Source organism: Trifolium pratense, linkage group LG2 (genome assembly GCF_020283565.1).
Source record: "Trifolium pratense cultivar HEN17-A07 linkage group LG2, ARS_RC_1.1, whole genome shotgun sequence".
NCBI classification, from domain to species: domain Eukaryota; kingdom Viridiplantae; phylum Streptophyta; class Magnoliopsida; order Fabales; family Fabaceae; genus Trifolium; species Trifolium pratense.
Genome location: NC_060060.1, coordinates 42,827,302 through 42,848,321, shown reverse-complemented (window position 1 = coordinate 42,848,321; position 21,020 = coordinate 42,827,302). Strand labels below are relative to the sequence as shown.

General features: G+C 32.4%; 2 protein-coding genes across 2 annotated transcripts; both read left to right on the top strand.

Annotated features, from left to right (window-relative positions):
- The first annotated feature begins 5,024 nt into the window (after nucleotides 1–5,024).
- Nucleotides 5,025–15,744, top strand: LOC123909129 (protein S-acyltransferase 8-like). The gene is made up of 5 exons (XM_045959900.1): nucleotides 5,025–5,471; nucleotides 10,197–10,382; nucleotides 13,384–13,689; nucleotides 13,832–14,065; nucleotides 15,034–15,744. Exons 1-5 carry the CDS (start codon nucleotides 5,430–5,432, stop codon nucleotides 15,529–15,531), a joined length of 1,266 nt encoding a protein of 421 aa, XP_045815856.1. The 5' UTR covers nucleotides 5,025–5,429; the 3' UTR covers nucleotides 15,532–15,744.
- Nucleotides 15,745–16,306: 562 nt separating this feature from the next.
- Nucleotides 16,307–17,341, top strand: LOC123909122. The gene has a single exon (XM_045959893.1). The coding sequence runs from the start codon at nucleotides 16,429–16,431 to the stop codon at nucleotides 16,936–16,938; it is 510 nt and encodes a 169-aa protein (XP_045815849.1). The 5' UTR covers nucleotides 16,307–16,428; the 3' UTR covers nucleotides 16,939–17,341.
- The last annotated feature ends 3,679 nt before the right edge of the window (nucleotides 17,342–21,020 follow it).

Below are 21,020 nucleotides of genomic sequence, written 5' to 3'. Positions count from 1 at the left end.
AAGTTGTCATCTTTCTCAAACTCCTCTTTTATATTTTCATCTCATAAATTTTCTTCTCATCACATTCATTTTTCTTATCTCTCTTTTCTTCTTTTCTGTCAATATTTTCTTTCTCCTTCACTTCTATCTCAACACTATATTTTCTCTCACAATTTTCCATCCTCTCTCCTTCTTTCTCTTTACTTCTATGAAAAGTGAGATTTCTATTTTCTTCACTAACTTCTCTTTGAAATAAAGACTCGAGAACACAAGAAGTAAAAGAAACATTATTATAAGGAATAATGACATTTTCGGTAGCCACAAAACACTCTCAATTTCTTTTTCAATAATCTCTTCTTTTTCTTTCTCACTCTGAGGAATTGTGATATTTTCTATAGCCATAAAAATGATCTCACTTTCAAGTTTCTCCTCGCTCTCTTATTTTCTTTTCTCTTTACCAATCTCTTTATTTTGGAAGTTATCCGAAAATACTTCAAAATTTGAGATATTTTTTTGAAAGAGATATTTCTTTAAACGCTTTCCGATTTTGAAATTTACATCAATTTGTTATTAGTCATGGGGAATTAATAAGTAACCCCATTTCCATATACAAAGATTAAAACATGAACCTATTGTTGCATTTTCAGCTGCAAAGTAAAAAAAAAAACACAGATCCTAGATATACATATTATTAACATATCACATCTAATAGAAAACAAAATTGGCCACTATGGAGCACCAATACAACTCTAACACAATTGACAAATTAAACTTTCCTGCCATCGTTCCATCTAAATTGTGTAAACTAAAAATTTCTTTGTACATAAACTATTCCCCAACATGACCACCTCAGGCAACCTAGGGGAAGAATTAACAAAAAATCAGACCCAAACACTACTAGCCACTACAATAATCACACACCTATCAGTAATCACAATTCAAATGTATGCGATAGAAAACCAATAACAAATAAAAAAAAATGACATTCTATTGATTATACTAAAAAACTATCATATCAGTGACTTTGCATCCTAACATTCTACATCATAACATTCAAAAATCAAAAAATTAAGATGTCAACGATTTGATATTGTAATCTATGCTTAATATTTGAAGTGCTTAGGGAAACATACTATTTTGAAGTACTTGGGATTATGTGAAATTTCTTATTATGTTTACTTATTATTTTTTTAGTATATATTTTAATTGTTTGTAGAAAAAAACATATATTTTGATTGAGTATATGTTTATGTATTAATTATTTGACTTATATTTTGTTTGAATGTAAAAATAAAATGCAAACATATATTTTTAGAACTCATTACATTGTGAAAATGTAATGCATGGGAAAAAAATGTGGGAAATGAACAAAAAATTTAAAAAAGCATTTAAAAAAATGCAGGCAACAAAAGAAAAGCATTTTAAAAAAATTGTGCGAAACAAAAAAAATTCCTTTTTAAAAAAATTGCGGGAAACCAAAAAATAAAGCATTTTAAAAAAATTGTGGGAAATTAAAAAAAAAAATAGCGAGAAATTATAAAAAAAAAATAAGCATTTAAAAATTGTGAGAAACAAAATCAAATTTTTTACAAAATCGTGGGAAACAAAAAAATAAATAGAAATTCGTGGGAAAAAAAAAAGAATAGCGGCGGTTTTAACTAACGCTAAGAGCTAAAATGTTTTTTTTTAAAAAAACATATAGTGACGGTTAGGAACCGCCGCACAATCAATACAACCGACGCTAAGCACCATGCGGCGGTTATAATTTTTTTTGTAATCATCTATATACTTTTTTTCTTTAGTTCTTCTTTAATTTTTCGACTCATTCTTCTTCTTCTTCACAATTTTACTTTCCTACACAATGGCATGAACAGAAAATGGAGATAATTAGTTATTTGGTCTCTTAAAGACATTTTAGGTTTCACAATGGTCCCTTAAAGAAAATAAAAGTCCGGAATGGTCCCTTACAGACATCTCCGTTAATCATTTTGGTCTCTTCCGTTAATTTATCAACCACAAATGTATTAGGTGGAGCAACATTGAAAGTGGTCCACCATAAACCTCATTAAAAATTCTAATTATCACCATTTGATCTTTTACTTAAAATCTATACCTTTAGATCTTGCAAATCTATGATATCTAATAATGAAGCACAAACACTTCATTCCCTCTTCTCCTTCTTCATCTTCATCACCATATTCATTCAATTCATAAAAAATCCAGAAAAATCATCATCAATAAAATCTAGAAAAAAATCATAAAACAACTCAAAAATTCATTAACAAAAAAACTCAACAACAAAATCCACCATTCCCAAATTTGCACATCATTCCAAAATTTACATTTCATCTTTCCATTAATTGAGATTTGAAAGAAAAAAAAATTGCAACGACAAAAATTTTCACGCCTTTCTCTCAGCTTTCTTTCTAGCTCTCCATTTCCATTTCATCTTCCCTCCCCCCAACAACAGCAGCGATGAAAGTCTGGCGTAGAGAGATTGTGTGTGGTTTGCCGTGGTGCACGACGGATTTGCAACGGAGGAGCTGGTTGCGGCAGAAACCTCTCATTCTTTTCTTTCCTCTGCTTCTTCTTGCTTGTTATGTTTGTTCTAATTTATGTTTTTTTTATTTTGATTTGGTTTGATGGTTTTGTATGTGAGTGAATGGTTTAAGATGGTCGTGATTTGTTGTTACAGTGGTGGTTGTTGTTGAAGAATAAAGTCTAATGGCAGAGATGAAGAAGGTGAGAGGTGATTAAGGTTTGACATTGTAAGAATGGTGACACGTGTTTTATTTCCTGGTTCTCTGCCTCACTATTTTTGGAAGAGATGAAGAAGGTGAGATATGTGTCGAAATATTAGTGGTTGGATTAGTCTGACGGATCAAAACAGATGAAAGGTAGGATGCAGTTCTTGGAAAAAGAATAGTTATTATAGAAGACATAAAATAGATAGTAACATATATTATTGATTATATAAATCATAATTTGATTTCAAATTTGAATTTGAGAATTTTCCACCGAAAAAATGAATAGTGTAGTGAAACAATTTGAAAAGTCAAGAAGATGAGACAATGACAAACATTCGAAAAAGAAAACAAAAAGTAAGAGAAAAAAAAATAAAGATGTGACGTCACTTGTTGACAAACTATACATTTACTTTTCAATTGGAATCAAATAGTGGCTTATATGACTTGGTTCATAAAGTGACTTTTGCTCTAACAAAATCAAATATGGTTCATTTGGTTTGGTTACATTACCAAATTGTGTGTACTTTTAGTTCAGTTACAACATGTTTGGACACCAAATACGTACCTTCATTTAAGACACATGGCAACAAATAAAGCATGGGCAAATTAGAGTTTGCATCAACAATTAACTTTCTTATATTGTATAGATTTATATATGGCAATACTTTTGTAGTTGGTTCATACTTCATAGTTCCATATCACGCTAGTAGATTCTAATTTTTCAGGATACCATCATTACAAATTCATGCAAACATCTTTCATATTCCATCCTTTTTATTATATTGATTTTTCTTTTTGTGATTGTTGAAAGTGAGAAAAACATAAGAAGGGGTACGATATATCGATCCGAAGAACTTACTTGGATTGAATTGTGTTAGCTTTTTCGTGTTTTTTAAGAAACCTAAACTTATCATGTTCTGAAGTTGTTCAAAGTTTGATGAGTGTTGGTTATGAAAAGAGTATGTAACGAATTGAAAAGCTAAGAGAGAGAAAGAGAAGAAAATACAAAACAGTTTTATATTGGTTTCTCCCACAAATTGAGAGTAGTCTAGTTCCCACTCACTTTCAAGGGAGTTCATTATAATCGCAGAGATTACAATTGCTCGAGAACCGAGCAAGAGGCTTCACTTTGCTCAAACACCTATAGTAAGAGACTTTTATGCTCAAGCACAAAGCAAGAGACTTCCATTTGCTCAATCACTAAGAAAGAGACTTCACAACTAACTTAATCAATTAAAGCTAGATGTGTTTCTACATTTGATATACAGTCAGAGGTGCAGTTACAATACAAACTCAAGACTTAAACTTAAGAATTTCTAAAATACAACTTTGATAAGAAATTCTAGGTGTCAAATTGTGCTAAGATTTTGACAGAGTTTTGGTATAATCAAATTATGTTCAGAGTCTTAATCTTTCTTCAAGTCTTCAGCTCCTTATATAGACATACACTATACATTGGAGAAGACTTTGCACACAATTCTTGAGTCCTTGAGAAGCTTCAATAGGGACGTTGGAGTATTGCCTCAAATGGATAATGTTGTTGTTTAAGACATCTGAAATCCATTACGGCGGATGGAAGTATTTGTTCAATCCCTATGTACAAGAAGGTCTTTGCTAGTTTCTGCACATGGTCAGAAGAAAACAAACTTGACTATGACTTTGAAAGTGACAATTCATAGGCTTTTGATGCTAATGTGTCCTTCAGACTTATGTTCAGCTTCTGAGACCTCAGAAGTCAAGACCTCAGAGCTTGATGACTTCAGGTTTTGATACCTGATTTTGACCTTCATAACTTCAGCTCCTATTCACAATTGGCTTTCAACTTTTTATATGTTATTTTTTTGAATGAATTGTTTTTATTATGTCACTTAAGTGGGTCCCAAAAACTAAAATCCCAAAAATTAAAATTATATAAGATTAAAGAAATTTCTAACGAGTGTCTTGAGATATTTGAAAATTTCATTTAAAGAAAGATTCTTATTAGTAATTTTTTTTTCAAAAATAATATCTCTTTCAATCGAGTTAAGCTCAAGAATATTAGAAAAATTTATTTAAAGAAATCATTTATTTGAAAAATTAAATATTTTAATTTTAATATATTAATTTCACACATTTTTGTTAACAACTTATCATTTTTTTTCCATTGTAGCAACTTATCATTTAAAGCTCTTAAGATACTATCATTTCTCTAAAAACGAATATCCCTTAAAAGATAATTTTCCTTAAAAATATAAATTTATAAAAATATAAATTGTAAGAATATTATTAAATTAAAATAAAATAAAATAAAATAGGGTAACGCTTTCTTCTTTTTTCCTCTTTCAGAATTGCACTGGAAGAAAAGAGGGTTCAGGTTTTGATTCAGGTCAAATAAATAACAAAATTTCTTCTTTCAACACTTTTTTTGTTTTTTTCTCATTTATTTATTTACCAAATTTCAAACTCATCAATCTCCATCGTTTAAATCTCACGCAATCTCTCTCTCTCTCTCTCTCTCTCTGTCCAATCACATTTTAAGCGAAAACCCCAAATCGTCGTTTTCTTCTACAGTGAAGTTTCCGATTTTGACCTGTGAAATCGTTGAATCGAAGTGATTTTTAAGTTTCGTGTGGTTAATTGTAGTGTTTTGAAAAAGCGCGTTGGTGTAATGAGAAGAAGAAGTTGAATGGTTTGAGAAGGAGTTTTTGTGTCAAAGCTTCTTTCATGGCTGCCAAACGCGTTTATGAAGCATGGAAAGGAAGTAATGTAATGTTCTTTCTTTTTTTCTTACTTTTCTTTGTTTTAATTTTTTTGCTTGTTTAGGAATTTAGCTTTTAATGCTTGATAATTGATAATTGATAATTGTGTTGTTGATATGGTTTACATTTTTTGTGTTAGTTGAGGAAAGTGTGATTTGTTGATAAATTTTGATTTTGATGGGGTTTAGTTTTAATAGTTGTTTGTTTTGAAGTGGGACCCACAGACATAGACACCGCCGGTGATAATTTGATTGAATGTAACAAAATGGGTTGGTTTAGAACACCGGACACGTGTTCAATTTGAAGTGTTGGTGCTACTTCAGTTTTAAACGGGGTTATGAATAATTATTAAGTTTTGAATGGGGTTATTAATAATTATAGTAGTTGTTAGTGTGTTTTTAACTTTGAACCACAATGCAGACCCGAGCACCACCAAGCACGTAGATACCGGTGATAATTTTAGAAAGTAGAATTGATTGAATTGAATGTAACCAAATGGAGAGGTGTAGAACACCAGATACATCTTCAACTTGAAGTGTTGGTGCTAAAGTTTTGAATGGGGTTAATAGTTGCATGTGTTTTGAACTTTGAACCACTGACGGAGACCCAGGCACGACACAAGCACGTAGACACCAGTGATAATTTTAGAAAATGGAATTGATTGAATGTAACCACATGGGTTGGGGTTGGACACCAGACACATCTTCAATTTGAAGTGTTGATGCTACATAAGTGTTAAATTTGTAATGCTGTTTTTGTTATTGCTTAAAAGTTGAAAGTGAGTGTCATGTGAGGTAATAGTTTAACTTTGGAGTGTTGTTTCAAAGTTTTAGCAACTGGGTTTTGTTTGAGTTTTTGTGTATTGGTGGTGGAGTGTGGTTGAAAAATTGAGAAGGTTTTTCGTCTATCATTTGTAAGGGTTGTTTTTGTTTGTGAGACGAAGCTTGACTTTTTTCGTTTCAGTAATTAATAGAGCTTTGATTGTGGTTCAGTGGAGGAGTCCCTTAAAAATATAATTTAATGTCACAATTTGACATTTTACCATATCCCTTATCAGTTATGAGAAATAGACAGAAGATGTGTCTGGTCTATTATCAACTATGTAGTTTTTTGTTTGTTTCAGGTGGGATTGATGAGTAAGCAATTCTTGGTACAGAGCAGTTGTGTTCTGTTTTTATAGACACAAACGATAAAAAACTAAAGTAATCTCAGAATAACATGAATGCAGGATTTCATGTCTTTATTATTGACCCTATTAGGGAAATACTAATGAGTTCCCTAAGACATAGTATATAATACTAAGTTTTTATGGAAAATTGTGCATTCAATGCACTGAAAATTGAATATTAGAAACTACCTTATTATTATTATTATTATTATCATCATCATTATTTAATATATCTTTAATTTTTTATTAGTTGTATCTATATGCACTGTGCTTATATGATAATTATTAACGAGACGAAGGGGGTTATTTGCTTTGGAAATTTGGCAACTTTGAATGAGTAGTTTCGTCTACCATTTTACACTATATCTGTATTTTGTCTTGGCTGCAGCTGGGTTTACTAATCTTCTATGTAGTTATTTTTAATAGGGAATTGGATGTGTTGATTTGATGGATTGAAATTTTGTCTTCTGTAGCTGTTTTTTGTGTCTGTATGTCATTATGTGCTCTAGTGTGGCATTGTGGCGTGAAGCAATATTGTTAGATCGAAGCTGTAGGCTAATTATGGTAAAGGTTCATGTTAATTTTTGCTTACTCGAGAAATAATAAATATCATGGCTCATGATAGGTAATGTAATTTATGTGTCATGATATGCTTTTGACTGACTTACTATATTGACTTATGTTATTGATATCTTTAATATAATATAAATTTTTCCAAAAAGAAAATATTTAATTGTTGAAGTTTAGTTCCTGAATTAAGACAAAATATGGAATATTATGAACAATGCAATTTTCCCTTGCATACTCTTTTCTCTTAACTCATTGGCGTCCCAATCTGACAGCCTAACTTATGGAAGATAAGGGGAGACAGCCGGAAAAATCTTCCGCTAATGCAAGTAACTTGGATACTCCTTCATTTTATTGCTTTCTTGTTGCACATGCTGTCTCCTTAGCACTCTCACTCTTATTTGAAACTTGGTGAATTTCCTGGGTCATTGCAAAGGTTGCTATCTCCATGCAGGAATTCATGCTTATCTTTCTCCTTGCTTCATCTGCCAGAATAGGTCTTAAATTTACTGTCCTTTCATTGAATTCTCATTGTTTGAATGTCTCCCTTGTGTTCTAGACATCCTTTTCCATGAGAGAGAATATGTAGAATTCTCATTGTTTGAATATCTCCCTTGAATGACTCTGTGGAACAAAAAGTCGTGTAAACCGTCAAGTTTTTTTATATGGAAAGGCAGAACAAGTTGATGATGGCTTCTTTGTCTCACCAGTGGTGTCAGAATCAACTTCCCCTTTCCATCTCTCACCAACATAATTGATAAAGCCTGCTCTATTATTTCTCCCATTCAGCTTCTGCTTGGTAGTCTCAGTTCATTGATCCTTTTCTTTTGACAGCTTTTTCTGTCATTTTTGACTGATTCTATAAAATTGAATATTCTCTGTAATTGCTATTGCTGCATGTCAAACTGTAAAGGCTATTTACAGAGAATATTCAATTTTATAATAAAGTAGGTGGAAAAATGATTTGATGGGACTGTGGTGCTGCATAGGACTACTAGAAATGATATGCTGCAGAATTAAGAGTCAATTGGTTCACTCAGATGGCAGGAAAACCCAAACCCGAACCCAAGTCAACGTGCGAAACCCGAGTTGACTGGGTTTGGGTTTGGGTGACACTCGAATATATGGGTGTGGGTTTGGGTAGTATCAAACCCACACCCAAAATCCGAACACCCACCCGAATATATATTAAATTACATAATTACCCCTATTTTGAAGACTATGTTACCAAACTATGTTATTATTGTATTGTCATTTGCAAACTATGTTATTACTATTTTGACATTTGCGAACTATATTACCAAAGTATGCTACGTTTTGGATTTTATCAAATAGAATTCGGGTCGGATTTGAGCTGATAATTAATTATGTGTGTTCTTGTTGCGGGTTTGGGTTTGGGTGGTGATTTCGGATGTGGGTTTGGGTAGTATCAAACCCGCACCCATGGGCACCCATTTCCATCCCTACACTCAGCATTTCTTACCCGCCATGTGATTGTTATGCATAGTCAATGGCCCGGTCATTTTGTGTTGTAGCCCAGCTACCTTATAGAAGGCTATTTTGGGTTGTTGGCCTAAACATTGGTTATGCTCTCCCCTAGGAGAAATTGTCCGTTTACATGATTTGGAGGTTGTTCATCAAACAATCAGCTTAATATTTTAAGGCAATGTGCATTCTGTGCTATCTTGTGGATTTGATTAGAGAGAAATGTCCATATTTTCAATGATATATTTCTCTCCCCCTTTGCAATTGTCATGGAGAGTATTGTGTTCAGGGTTTCTCTGTGGGACTGGGTCATGATTGCTTCAAGCTAACTTCTTTTACTTATATGTTAAGAGACTAAACTTTATACTACATTTATAAGTCAGTTCAGCTCATTCTGTCGTTTCTGTTTAGGTAAAGAGAGGGTTCTTTATCAACCGCCGGTTGTACTCTCTTTGTATTAATAACTTTTATGAAGAAACAAACATAAGTTATCACTTAGTAATTGTTAGAAATAATATAAAACCATTGATGTGACTCTATCCTAACAATTTAAGCTTTTGGGATAATCGGTTATTTGACATGGTATCAAAGCCTCTATGACTAAGTGGTCTAGAGTTCGATCCCCGCTCCCCTCACTTTCTAATTAAAACGTGGAATTTAAGCATATGGTAGGTGGGCCTATGCATTATCCACGCAAGTCCAAGTGGTGGGCTCTTGCGTGAGGGGGCGTGTTAGAAATAATATAAAACTATTGATGTGGCTCTATCCTAACAGCTTAAGCTTTTGGGATAATCGGTTATTTGACAGTAATGTAATATTAAATGGAAAATATTAATATTTTTCGGCTTTTGTGGAAAACTGAAAAGTGTTAGAATATCAACAAATATCTAGGAATACTTTTTAAGTATGTTGAAAGATCTTCAGAACATATCGTCTCTGTAGCACCGACACTTCTGATCGAAGATATGTCCGTGTTCGACACGAGTCAGTCTCTGACGCCGACACATGTCATTACATTCAATTCATTCATTTTCACAAATCATTACTGGTATCGATGTGTCAGTGTCGGTTCTTCATAGTATATCGTGGAGCTAATTATTTATCTAATTATGCAAGCAATGTTCGCATTGTAAACAAATTTGATTTATTATGTTTGCTTGTTTGCTATCTTATTTTATTGAGGTTAGTAAATTTATTCTTTTATTGGTTTGGGCTAGAACTTGTAATACTTTGCTATCATATGACCTAATTATTTATGTAAATATGATCTTCTGGTTAATGTTCTCTCACATATCGTGATAAACCATATGAATCTAATAGTTTCTTATTATGAATCTCTATTCTCTCTATACTTTCCCTTTGATTTCAACAAAAACTTATTTCTCATGTTATCTTCCTGTAACGATATGGTTGTGTTTTCTGGCTGATTAAGAAGAGTTACTTTTTAATGAACTATTATCTGTCATATATAAAAGTCTTATTTCATTTAAAACTTCTTATAATCTTATGCAGAAATTCCTATTTGGAGGAAGGTTGATATTTGGGCCTGACGCTAAGTCATTGCTTTTCAGTTTATTGCTGGTCATAGCTCCAGTTGTCATCTTTTGTATATTTGTAGCAAGGCATCTTCGGCATGAGTTTTCCTCATATAATGCAGGATATGCTATTTTGGTGGTGGCAGTTCTCTTCAATATTTATGTAAGTCCTCTGAAGTTTTTTATTTCTTTGTCATTTGATGTTTTAATAATCACGGTTACCTGAAACATATATGTTAATGTTATAACTTAAGTGTTTATATTTGTTAGCATTTAATGTGGTTAGTTGTAAATTGTTTGTAATTTCTAATTCTGATTACGCCCTGATTTTTTTGCCATTGTAATCTTGGATTAATTACCTCGTTTTTTCATTCTTTCTCCTATGATTAGGGTAATTTCAGCCTTTATAATTTTCATTGTTTATTAAAAAAGAAATAATTCCTAAAATCTATTTGTTCATGGTATCAAAACCGCCATGACCAAACCTTTGGTTCCCCTATTATTACGGGCTTGGGCATTATATGTCCTTCCACCTTACAAGGTATTTGTGTGAACTTTGCACGAGCATCCCTTATATGAGGTAGCGAACAACACTTCAATGTGACTAGGGTTGGCCATCTCTAGCAAACCCTTGACACATATAATGAAGTGTTGACCATCTCCATCTCATGAAATTTTATTTTTCAAAAATAAAGGGTTAGACAATAATTGAAAGGTTCTACTCTTAAGATTGATATTCTACATGTCCTCTCTAGCGAAAACTATTAAGATCCGGTTGTTACAAATAAACCGTTCCAACCATACCCAAGACCTCAATAACTCTTGGGAATGACCAAATAGGCCATATACAAGCAAAATCAGAAAAATATAAGGTGATCATATGTCTAAACAGTTGTGTAGCTCCACCAATAATAAGATGTTGTTCCACGTACAAACCGGCCCTTGGAATCGTGGAATATGGGTGACCTTATCTATAGAAGTTTCTGCCTAAAATGGTTGGTCACATGACCTAGTGTTGGCCAAGTCACACAAGACAGGGTCCTTTCGGAGGCTCGGATGATTTGAAGTGCTTGATGGCTGGTCTCTTAGGCACTGATAGAGTTAGGAAACTAAGAACTAACTAGGAAGCTTAAGGTCTTAGAAAATAGTTTCCACTGTCAAGATGCTAAACACCACATCTGCGAAAGAAAAATACAACAATGCGGATGATAACACTTTGGGTGGGAGAAGGCACATCTGGAGGAATTAGGGTTTTCTCATATCACAAACAGTGAACACCGAAACACAATATTACTTGTAGAGAAGGAACTTCTGCACTATGAAGCACGGACTCTGACACGGACAACGCGACACGACACGGACACCGCTTATGTAAAAAATATAGGACACCGACACCGCTACATACTTATAAAAGATATAAATTGAGAATCAAAATATACAAATGTAAATCTAGGTTAAGCAAGTTATTTCTTAAAAAAGGTTTTAAAACAAGATATGATGATATTTTACCTTTATTTATCCATCTACTATAAAAATATTGTAATCAAAATGTAATGTCTTCAATCCCTCATTGATCAATACTGTCGTTTCGACACATCCTTAACTCTTTTAGATATGTCAGATATGTGCATAAGGAGAGTATAAGCAAAGAAAAAACATTTTTTTGTTGGACACTTGTCCAAAAAAATTTAGTTTTTTTAACAACGATCTACACTATCCGACACGTGTCGTATGAGTGTCGGACACCGACATGTGTCAGACACCGCGACACGCCTAATCATAGGTGTCCATGCTTCATAGCTTCTGCAACTGTTAAGACCAAATATCCCATGCAAACGTGCCAGTTTGATACACAATGAGGAGTCAACTAAGGATTTAAAAGGAGAATAAATTGCTGACTTTGTCCATAATTGGTGCTTAAGAAGTGAAGACAGCAACTATAAACTAAAACAGTTAAAACACTAATCAAAGGAGTTCCAGAGACTCTTCGGCATAAAAAATTGGATTTGGCCATGGAGAACAATACCATTTTGAAATGATGTTGAAAGAGAGAATAAATGAGAGAGATTGTTAGGCTGTACTGAATTATTGCTTTTTATTGATTTATTTACAATCAATTAAATAGTAATCTCATCTCAGCTACCAATCACCAGTCACTTGCTCAATAATCAGTAATTGGTTATTCTAATCTAACTGACGTAAATATATTTAGCAATACATTTTATCATAAAGGCTAATGTTCTAACATACATATTAGGATATAGAATTTATGTTAATTAGAGTAGTTACGAGTTTGTTAGTGGAAGTTTGTTAGGTGGTGGTTTTTTGTTGTTATTTTGGTTATTCTTTGAAAGTTTTTAAATAGCGCCCTCAATTGGTAAAGGAGAAGGATGGCTTTGAATAATGAAATTTAGTCACATTATATATGCATTTAGTGGTGAATGTGAAAATATTTAGACTAGTACTTGGTGTTCTGTATTATCTGAATTTGAAAATATTTAGACTAGTACTTGGTGTTCTGTATTATTGTGTGTACTATAGTGAATTTTGAAATCAGGATTAAATAGATGTTGAAGAAAACAGAGGGATATTTCATTCAGAAGCAGGCAGATCTAATGCTCACAGGTTGAGATTCACTACATGGCCGTGCTTGCAATCCCTTGTTATTCTTTCCAACACAAGTACTAAATTTGAATACTTTTCTTATAATAAGAACCACAAAAAATGCAAGGAATGATAGGATTTAACGAACCAAGGATAAATCCAAGTTACTCTTTCTTAAATCCCAGTGATCTTTCCATCAACATTTACTTGTTATACCACCAAGTGAACATTTTGATTATAAAAGTGGAACGTTAGTTTAATTAGTTGATTTATTAGCTAAGAAAGAAGAAAAGTATTATCTAGATTGCATAGATTGATCTGGAAACAGCAGTGGCATAGTGTGTCAGATGCATGCAATCTTATCCCAAATCAGTAACATAGCAAAAAAAACGTTGCATCTATTAGTACCATTTTCTTTTCTGTGTTTTCAAATTTACTTGAGCAAGGTTTGGATATGTTTTGGTTAACCTACATTCTTAGTAAAAACTCTTTGAGATTGATTTCTTTGAACTGGATGCAATTTAATCCCATGTTGTGTTTTTTTTTTTTTTTGTTTATAGGTGCTGATACTTCTCTTTCTCACTTCTGCACGCGATCCGGGCATTATACCGAGGAATTTACATCCACCAGAAGAAGAGTTCCGTTATGACTCGTCCGTTTCAATTGATATTGGGGGACGTCAAACACCAAGCCTTCAGTTCCCTCGAACAAAGGAAGTAATGGTCAATGGCCTTCCTGTAAGAGTGAAGTATTGTGATACCTGTATGTTATATCGTCCTCCTCGTTGCTCACATTGCTCCATTTGCAACAATTGTGTTGAACGTTTTGATCATCATTGCCCTTGGGTTGGCCAATGTATTGGACTGGTATGATAACTGTTTTCCACAATGTTTTTGATTTTATTTTACCCGTTTATTCCGTAATCATATTCTTGGCTCATTACATGATTGCTTTCTTGTTACTTAAATATTTATTTATTTATTTATTTTTGGTTTTCGCAATATGCAGAGGAACTATCGTTACTTCTTTATGTTTGTTTCTTCGGCAACCCTTCTATGCATATATGTGTTTTCGTTCTCAGCTTATTACATCAAGGTTTTGATGGATGATAATCATGGGACAGTGTGGAAGGCAATGAAAGAATCCCCTGCATCTGTTGTCCTAATGGCATATTGTTTCATCTCTTTGTGGTTTGTTGGTGGACTAACTGGCTTTCATTTGTACCTTATTGGCACAAACCAGGTCGGTTGATTTCTTTTACATTTCTGAATCCAGAATATAATGCTTATCTCATTGTTCATTTTACTTACATAACTAGAACGTTGCATTGAAATAAAAGACATTAGTAGAATTTCCCTAAAATGATGGTAAATTCTAATGTCACTTCATCAAGTGGTCTATGGTGGACCAGTCATGAATAACATTATAACGAATACGAATTTTACAAAATCCACTGTTGGATTGAAATTTTATATCATATAGATCATCCATAAAAAAATTTAGAAAAATTGAAAATCATTTGATATATTATTGAGACACATCAAGATTAACGGTTTATTAAATAACGTAAATCTTGATGGGTCTCAATAACATATCAAATGATTTTCAAAAAATTTTAAAAAAATTATGGATGATCTATACGATATAAACTTTCAATCCAACAGTGAATTTTGTAAAATTCATATTCGGTAGATCACTTGTCCATGGTGGACCACTTATGAAGGTGATCCACCGTAGCATTAGCCCTTGAAACCACTGTTTAAAATAAATCTTATGATGCAAAGAGAGTAGTAGTGAGGTGGACATGGACAAAATGATGAAGGCTGATCCTAAACAATTATGCTCTAAGTTGGAGTTTGAGAAGAAATTTAATGCATTAAACATATTTTTCCTTCGTTATAGATTTCCTTTCATCCAAATAAATGGTACTTTATGGTGGTTCTTCTGTATTTTCTTCTCAATCGGAACTCCGAAGATACATAGTTGGGATGACATTCCCTTACTGTTACCGATGCAATATAATTCATTTGTGTCCAGATTTGTCTTGAATGACCAAATTTTATAGAAAAGGCATGTTCTGCAGCTACATACCTTGTATGACAATACTGATTTGGTTTTCTGTAAATTTGATTTGATTCTTAAATGATCTTGTGTTTGAAGAATATCTTCATTATCTAGGTGATTTATTTTATCCTTGTTTTACATTGCAGACCACTTATGAAAACTTTCGATACAGAGCAGATAACAGAACGAATGTTTACCATCGGGGTTGTTTAAATAATTTTCTGGAAGTATTTTGCACAGAAGTGAAACCTTCAAGGAACAATTTTCGGGCTCTTGTTCAAGAAGAAGAGGTACAGAGGCCACCTCCTCGGGTCGTTACCCGGGAACCTGAACAAGATTTGGTAGGAGATCCTCGTTCTAAGGTTGAAGATGATCTAGACATAGGTGAAGACCTATTAAAAATATCACAGCGCCGGAATATTGACGAAATTGATGAAGATATTCGGAGCAGAGGGAGCAATGGACCTTACAATAATGCATCTGAAGGTGATTCAGTTTTGGGCTCAGATCGTCGAGCTCCAACAGTTCGATCAGAAGAAAGGCACTCAAGTTGGAGAAGAAGTGGAAGCTGGGAAATTGCGCCAGATGTACTTGCCAATTCTAATGTAACTGAAACTAGAAGCTATGTTACTGCGCGTCAATGATTGCAGTTTATTTGATGTTTGCTTAGCATATCAACTTTAGGTGATATGATTACTTATATATCAAAAAGATTGAATAGGAAATACTTCTTAATCAGATTACCTTTATAGGAATGTGAATTGAATTGATTGAGGCATTAAGTAGAAAATCTTATTCGACCATTTGTGGTAATCTTGGCTCTTATGGAAAATATAGAAATGTGCTTGTTCAAGAAACAATGTCTTTTTTATTTATTTATTTTTCCATTTTTTTTTTTTGTTTTGAATTATTACATATAATCTTCCTTTTTTCCAATTTTTCTTCTTCCATATAGTCTTTCCTTTTGCATCATCATTACATGACTTTATTCTGGGTAAATAACCAATTGTGGTGCTGAAAAAGTTCTCATCATACATTTTTTTCAGGGTTTGTTAAAATTCTCTTATCCATGCATGCTATTGATACAATTAGGATATGAAATTTTGGTGACAAAAGGTTTGAAGGGGTTTTTGTTTATGTCACAAAATGGTCTAATTAAAAATTGGGTTTTTTGTTTTGCATTGGTGGGTTTTGGTGTAGTTTACTAAAATTGATATGTTTCTTAATATTACTAATTTAGAAGTATTATTGCTTTCACGTGGAGACATAAACTTCTTACTAAAATAATTAAAAGATGACAAAACTTGGTTTCACACCTTTAATAATTTGATGCTAAAATTAAAATAAGTTAATATTTAAAAATAGCTAAACTTGACTTCATTAAAGCTAACCCAATCATTATATACTAAAAATATGTCCACTAGCTTAAAATTACTATTTTTAAATAAGACTATAAAGAAACCATAAATGTGAAGAATCAAACCCCTCACAATACCAAGGGATCTTGAATTCAATTTCTATTTACACAACAATTCAAAAAAATGAATCCATCAAAACTTTCATTGTTCTTCACACTTTCCTTGATCTTTATTTCACAAGCATATGGAGCTTCTTTGTTTGAAGGTTTATGCGCAGCCACCGTGGAAGACAGCGCTCGTTGCCTTCAAGTTTTGAAAGCCGATCCAGAAATTGCCTCCGCGAAAAACGATCTTCAGCTATGCAAACTCATCCTAAAGTTCGGACTAAAAAAGGCGACTGAAGCTCAGAATTACCTAAAGGATTTAGCAAAGACAAACCCTGCACCAGCAATTCAAGAATGTGCAACAATTCATTATGATGGAGTTGTTGGATCATTCAAAAGTGCATTAGGTGAGTTGGTTGATGATTCAATGACATCAAATTATGATGCCAAAGTTGCTGGTGATGGTCCTAACACATGTAACACTGCTTTGGCTAAGGCAAATATTAATGATCCTACAATTACTGCTCTAAATAAAGAGATATCATTGATTAGTACTATTGCATTTTTAGCAACAAATAAGCTTCCATAATCATAGACTATTTTGTTATATATTGGTCAAAAGAAGAAAGGATATGTGAAGCAGTTGGCTCTCGGTTGTAAACCAAAAATTATAGTGTGCATTTTGTTTGATTGTTTTTTTTTCAAAAAAAAAATATGGGAAGGTAAGTATTTATTAATAGGGGTTTGGGTAGTATGCATGAGATCTTGGATTCGATACACAACTCTATTGTAAACCTAAAAGGTAGAACTAATAGCCATTTTAGAACTGTCCTGACGAGATTCGAGCATGGCACCTTTAGATTATAGGGCTAAGTTCTTACAAACTGAACTAGCACCTCAAGTGTAATTAGTGTATAATATGTATGATTTTTGTAATTTAATTCGATTGCTTATTTTATTGTTTAATATATTATTTATTTTGTTTTTCTTAATACTATCATTTTTAGAATATTAGCACTTTTATATAAATTTGTGAAGGGAATTTTTTTTTGTTAAATAAAGTGATACTAATAATTATTTTATAGCGGTATCTGAAGAGATTTAAACACAACAGATTAAGGGAACAATTTTTAAAATATTAGCATAATTATATAACGAAAAACAAAAAATGTGAAATACAGGTTTTCTTACTTGAGTTTTTTATTGGTTGTCGACGAAAGCAATCTCATGTCAATTTCAAAGAAATCATACTTATGGGACTTATTTGTTATAGATTAAATAAAAATGGTTTTGCCACAAACTTATATTGAAAAAACATTTAAGTTGAAAACTATACATGTTAAAATAGATTTTTATTAATATGGTTGAAAAAATATAAACACCATATAAACAATGTCTTTCTCTCTCTTCTATTAAAAATCGTTAATTTGAAAATAGTGTTTTTAAAAATTGCATGATTATTTATTCTAATGTGGTTTTAGAAAAGCTAAAATAAAGTTCAACAAAAAAATAAATAACAGCTAGAATAACTGCCGAAGGTTGTTCATTGTACCGCCACAAATTCTCTATAACCTTTTAATCATACAATTACTAGAAAATTTTAAAATATAACAACACTAGTCAAAATAAAATACAATTATTATATTGAAAATAATAAATACAAGAATAATCTTTTTAAAGTAATTTTGTACCATTAGAGATGAATCATGCTACAACCATCAAATATCTTTTTTATCGAAACAAACTTAATTCATTTCATTAATCAATAAGCATCCAATACAAACAGGAATAAACTCACATTTATGAACTAAACTCAAAGTTTAGAAATGACATATATAATACAAATAATATTGACAACGATTGAACTCGTTGAATATTTTAAATGCATATAATATTACAATACAAAGAAAAACATTTTAGTTGACAGCTTCGAATATTCCTTTGAAATACTTCAACTATCTTTCTTTGGTTGTCTTGCATGTGGTGACAGATCTTGCCAAAAAATTTGATTTGCTCAAAAGGATCCTCATCTTATCTAATTAAAATTTAACTACATAACATCAGTAACTAAGATTGATATATGATAAGGAAAACCTGTGCTTGTACGTACAAAACATAGAATATTATCGGCGGCGTCTTCGGGTTTTATGAGGCTTTGTGCAAAATATAAAAATGAACCCTTAATATAAAAAATTTATATTTTTTTGAAAAAAACTGTCGATTTAAATTGCGTATAATATAAAAAAAATCATTTTTATTCTTGTAAACATATAGATTATCAATATTAAACCAATTTCATTAAATCAAATATGGGATAAGAAATACAAAATAATTATCTTTGTATATAACGTCAAAAAGGAATCTCCTAATCTAAGGTTAAATTTTATGCAAAGATTAAAATGGACTAAAACTATATTTACGAGTATAGATAACTAATCTATTGATACTCATATGATATTATATGAACATTAACAATATATAACTATTAGTTTAACGCCTAAAAATTAATCTATTAATATACATCTGATATTTTAATATATAAGTAATATTATAGGACCTCAAAATTTTGAGGCCGATGCCGGCACACCTCGCACATGTGTACAAGCCGCACCTAATATTATGCATGGCATTGGCCAAAGATAAAGGAGACAATAAGAACAAATTGTTCTTATATGGAAGTACTGTAACAAACACTTCGGTATCTAATCAAAAAAATTACAGTCTGTTTGAAAGTATTGGGTTTTGGGCTCCCTTTTTATGTGGGGAAAAGGAAATTTTTTTTTCTACCCCAACTTTTATCCCTTTACCCCAACATATTTTAAAATATTCTCATTTTACCCTTTATTTGAAAAGTAATACACCACATCAAATACTGTTCCGGTAAGCTTTTTTTTCCGGTATGTTAATTTTACCGGAACACTTTTCAAAAGTGTTCCGGTATGTAAAATATATTTTTTACAATATCATTTTTTTTCTTTGTTCAATTTCCAGAAACAGATACCGAAACACTTATTCCAAGTATTCCGGTTTATTAACTTTCTTTGCAAGTTGCACCTTTTGCATTGTCATAGTTTTCCATTCCTACGTCACTACATTTCATCTTCTCAAATGAAACAACATCTTATACTTCTACTTCTTCCTCCTCCGTTTCATCATCTGTTTTTTCTTCTTTAGTATCATGTCCATATTTTAATTTTCATCTATGATACTATCACGTCACCACCATCTTCTTGTTCTTCTTTCGGGTCAAATATTTTAGTAGTTTGATTTGTCAAAAAACATAGGTGAAGATGGTCATGACTTCTATCAGTTTGATGTGTTTTGAGAAATATTTGAAAGAGCATCAAGGAAGTTCCAAGTTTCCAACCACCATTGTTGGGCTTGTTTTGAAAAGTTATTGTTTTCTTCATGATGATTGGCTTTAATGTTTGAATCATGGAAATCATATTCGAAGGCTAAGGAATGTATTTCGCAAACATGAAATGTTGGGAGATAGTTATGTGGCGAGCTTCGTCACAATGCTTTCGTCACCGGACGGTCACCGAACGACAGTGCTTGGAGGAAGATGGTGGTGGTGGCGTGGTGGGAGAAGACGGTCTTGTTGTTGTTATGAGTGAAGGATTGAGGCGGATGAGATTGGGGGAAGAGAGAATAAGTGGCGTTGAGGGAGAGGTAAAAATTAAAATGGTTGCACTTTGTGAAACAGAGGTGTTGTTGAAGAAACAAGGAAACCAACAAACCGGAACATTTAGCTAAAGTTGTCCGGTAAATATAAACAAACCAGACACGTTACATATAGAAGCACTCATATGAAAGTGTGTTGGTATGCATTTTGACACTTACTTTTTTTTTTTTTTTTTCTCACACCGGCACACTTTTTCTGAAATGGACAGAAAATGTTTTTTTATTTTTTTTTTTATTTTTTATGATTTTACCTTATATATGAGAGCATATTTGTCCTTTCAATTTTAAATGTTGGGGTAGGAAAAAAAAATTCCACCAGCTGCAGCTTGCGCTCCGTGCTGCAACACAAAAAGGACCTGCATCGAAAACTCAAAAACTCAAATAAAACCCCTGCTTCCACTCTCGATACGACCTGCAATGGAACAAAATTCTGAAGCATAACTAAAATAGTGCCACCCTTTACTTGACTGATTCTAAACATGTAACTGGAGTTGTTATCATAATTGAAGTTTTTTTATTTTACTCTTAGCCAATTCCATGATAGTATTTTGGATTCTTCCGCGATCGCCGCAGCGGAAGTGTTTTTTTTTTTATCCTAAAAAAATATTAGCGTTCCTAGCTTTCCAAACAGAGTTGTTATATAGGACGAAAGCTTGAAAGACGAAAAATACGAATGCGCCTTGAATATCCTTACAAAGCCATAGCTTGTTTGTTTTTTTATGTTCTAAATATTATATTTCCAACTATTTCATTAATCCCCTTTCAAAATAGTAATATTACATCATATCCTGTCGGTGTAAATCTTGTTTGCAGCCACCACCATGTTTTTACCTGTCATGGCTAATTTCCTTTTTATGTTCACTTCTAAGTTTTAACAAACAAAGGTTTCTATGGCTAATCATGGTCCTCACAAAATATTGAGTATTAAGTTGAGTTTGTTAAACTTTAGGCAGAATTTCAAGCAAAAAGAAGGAAATGAGACTCATA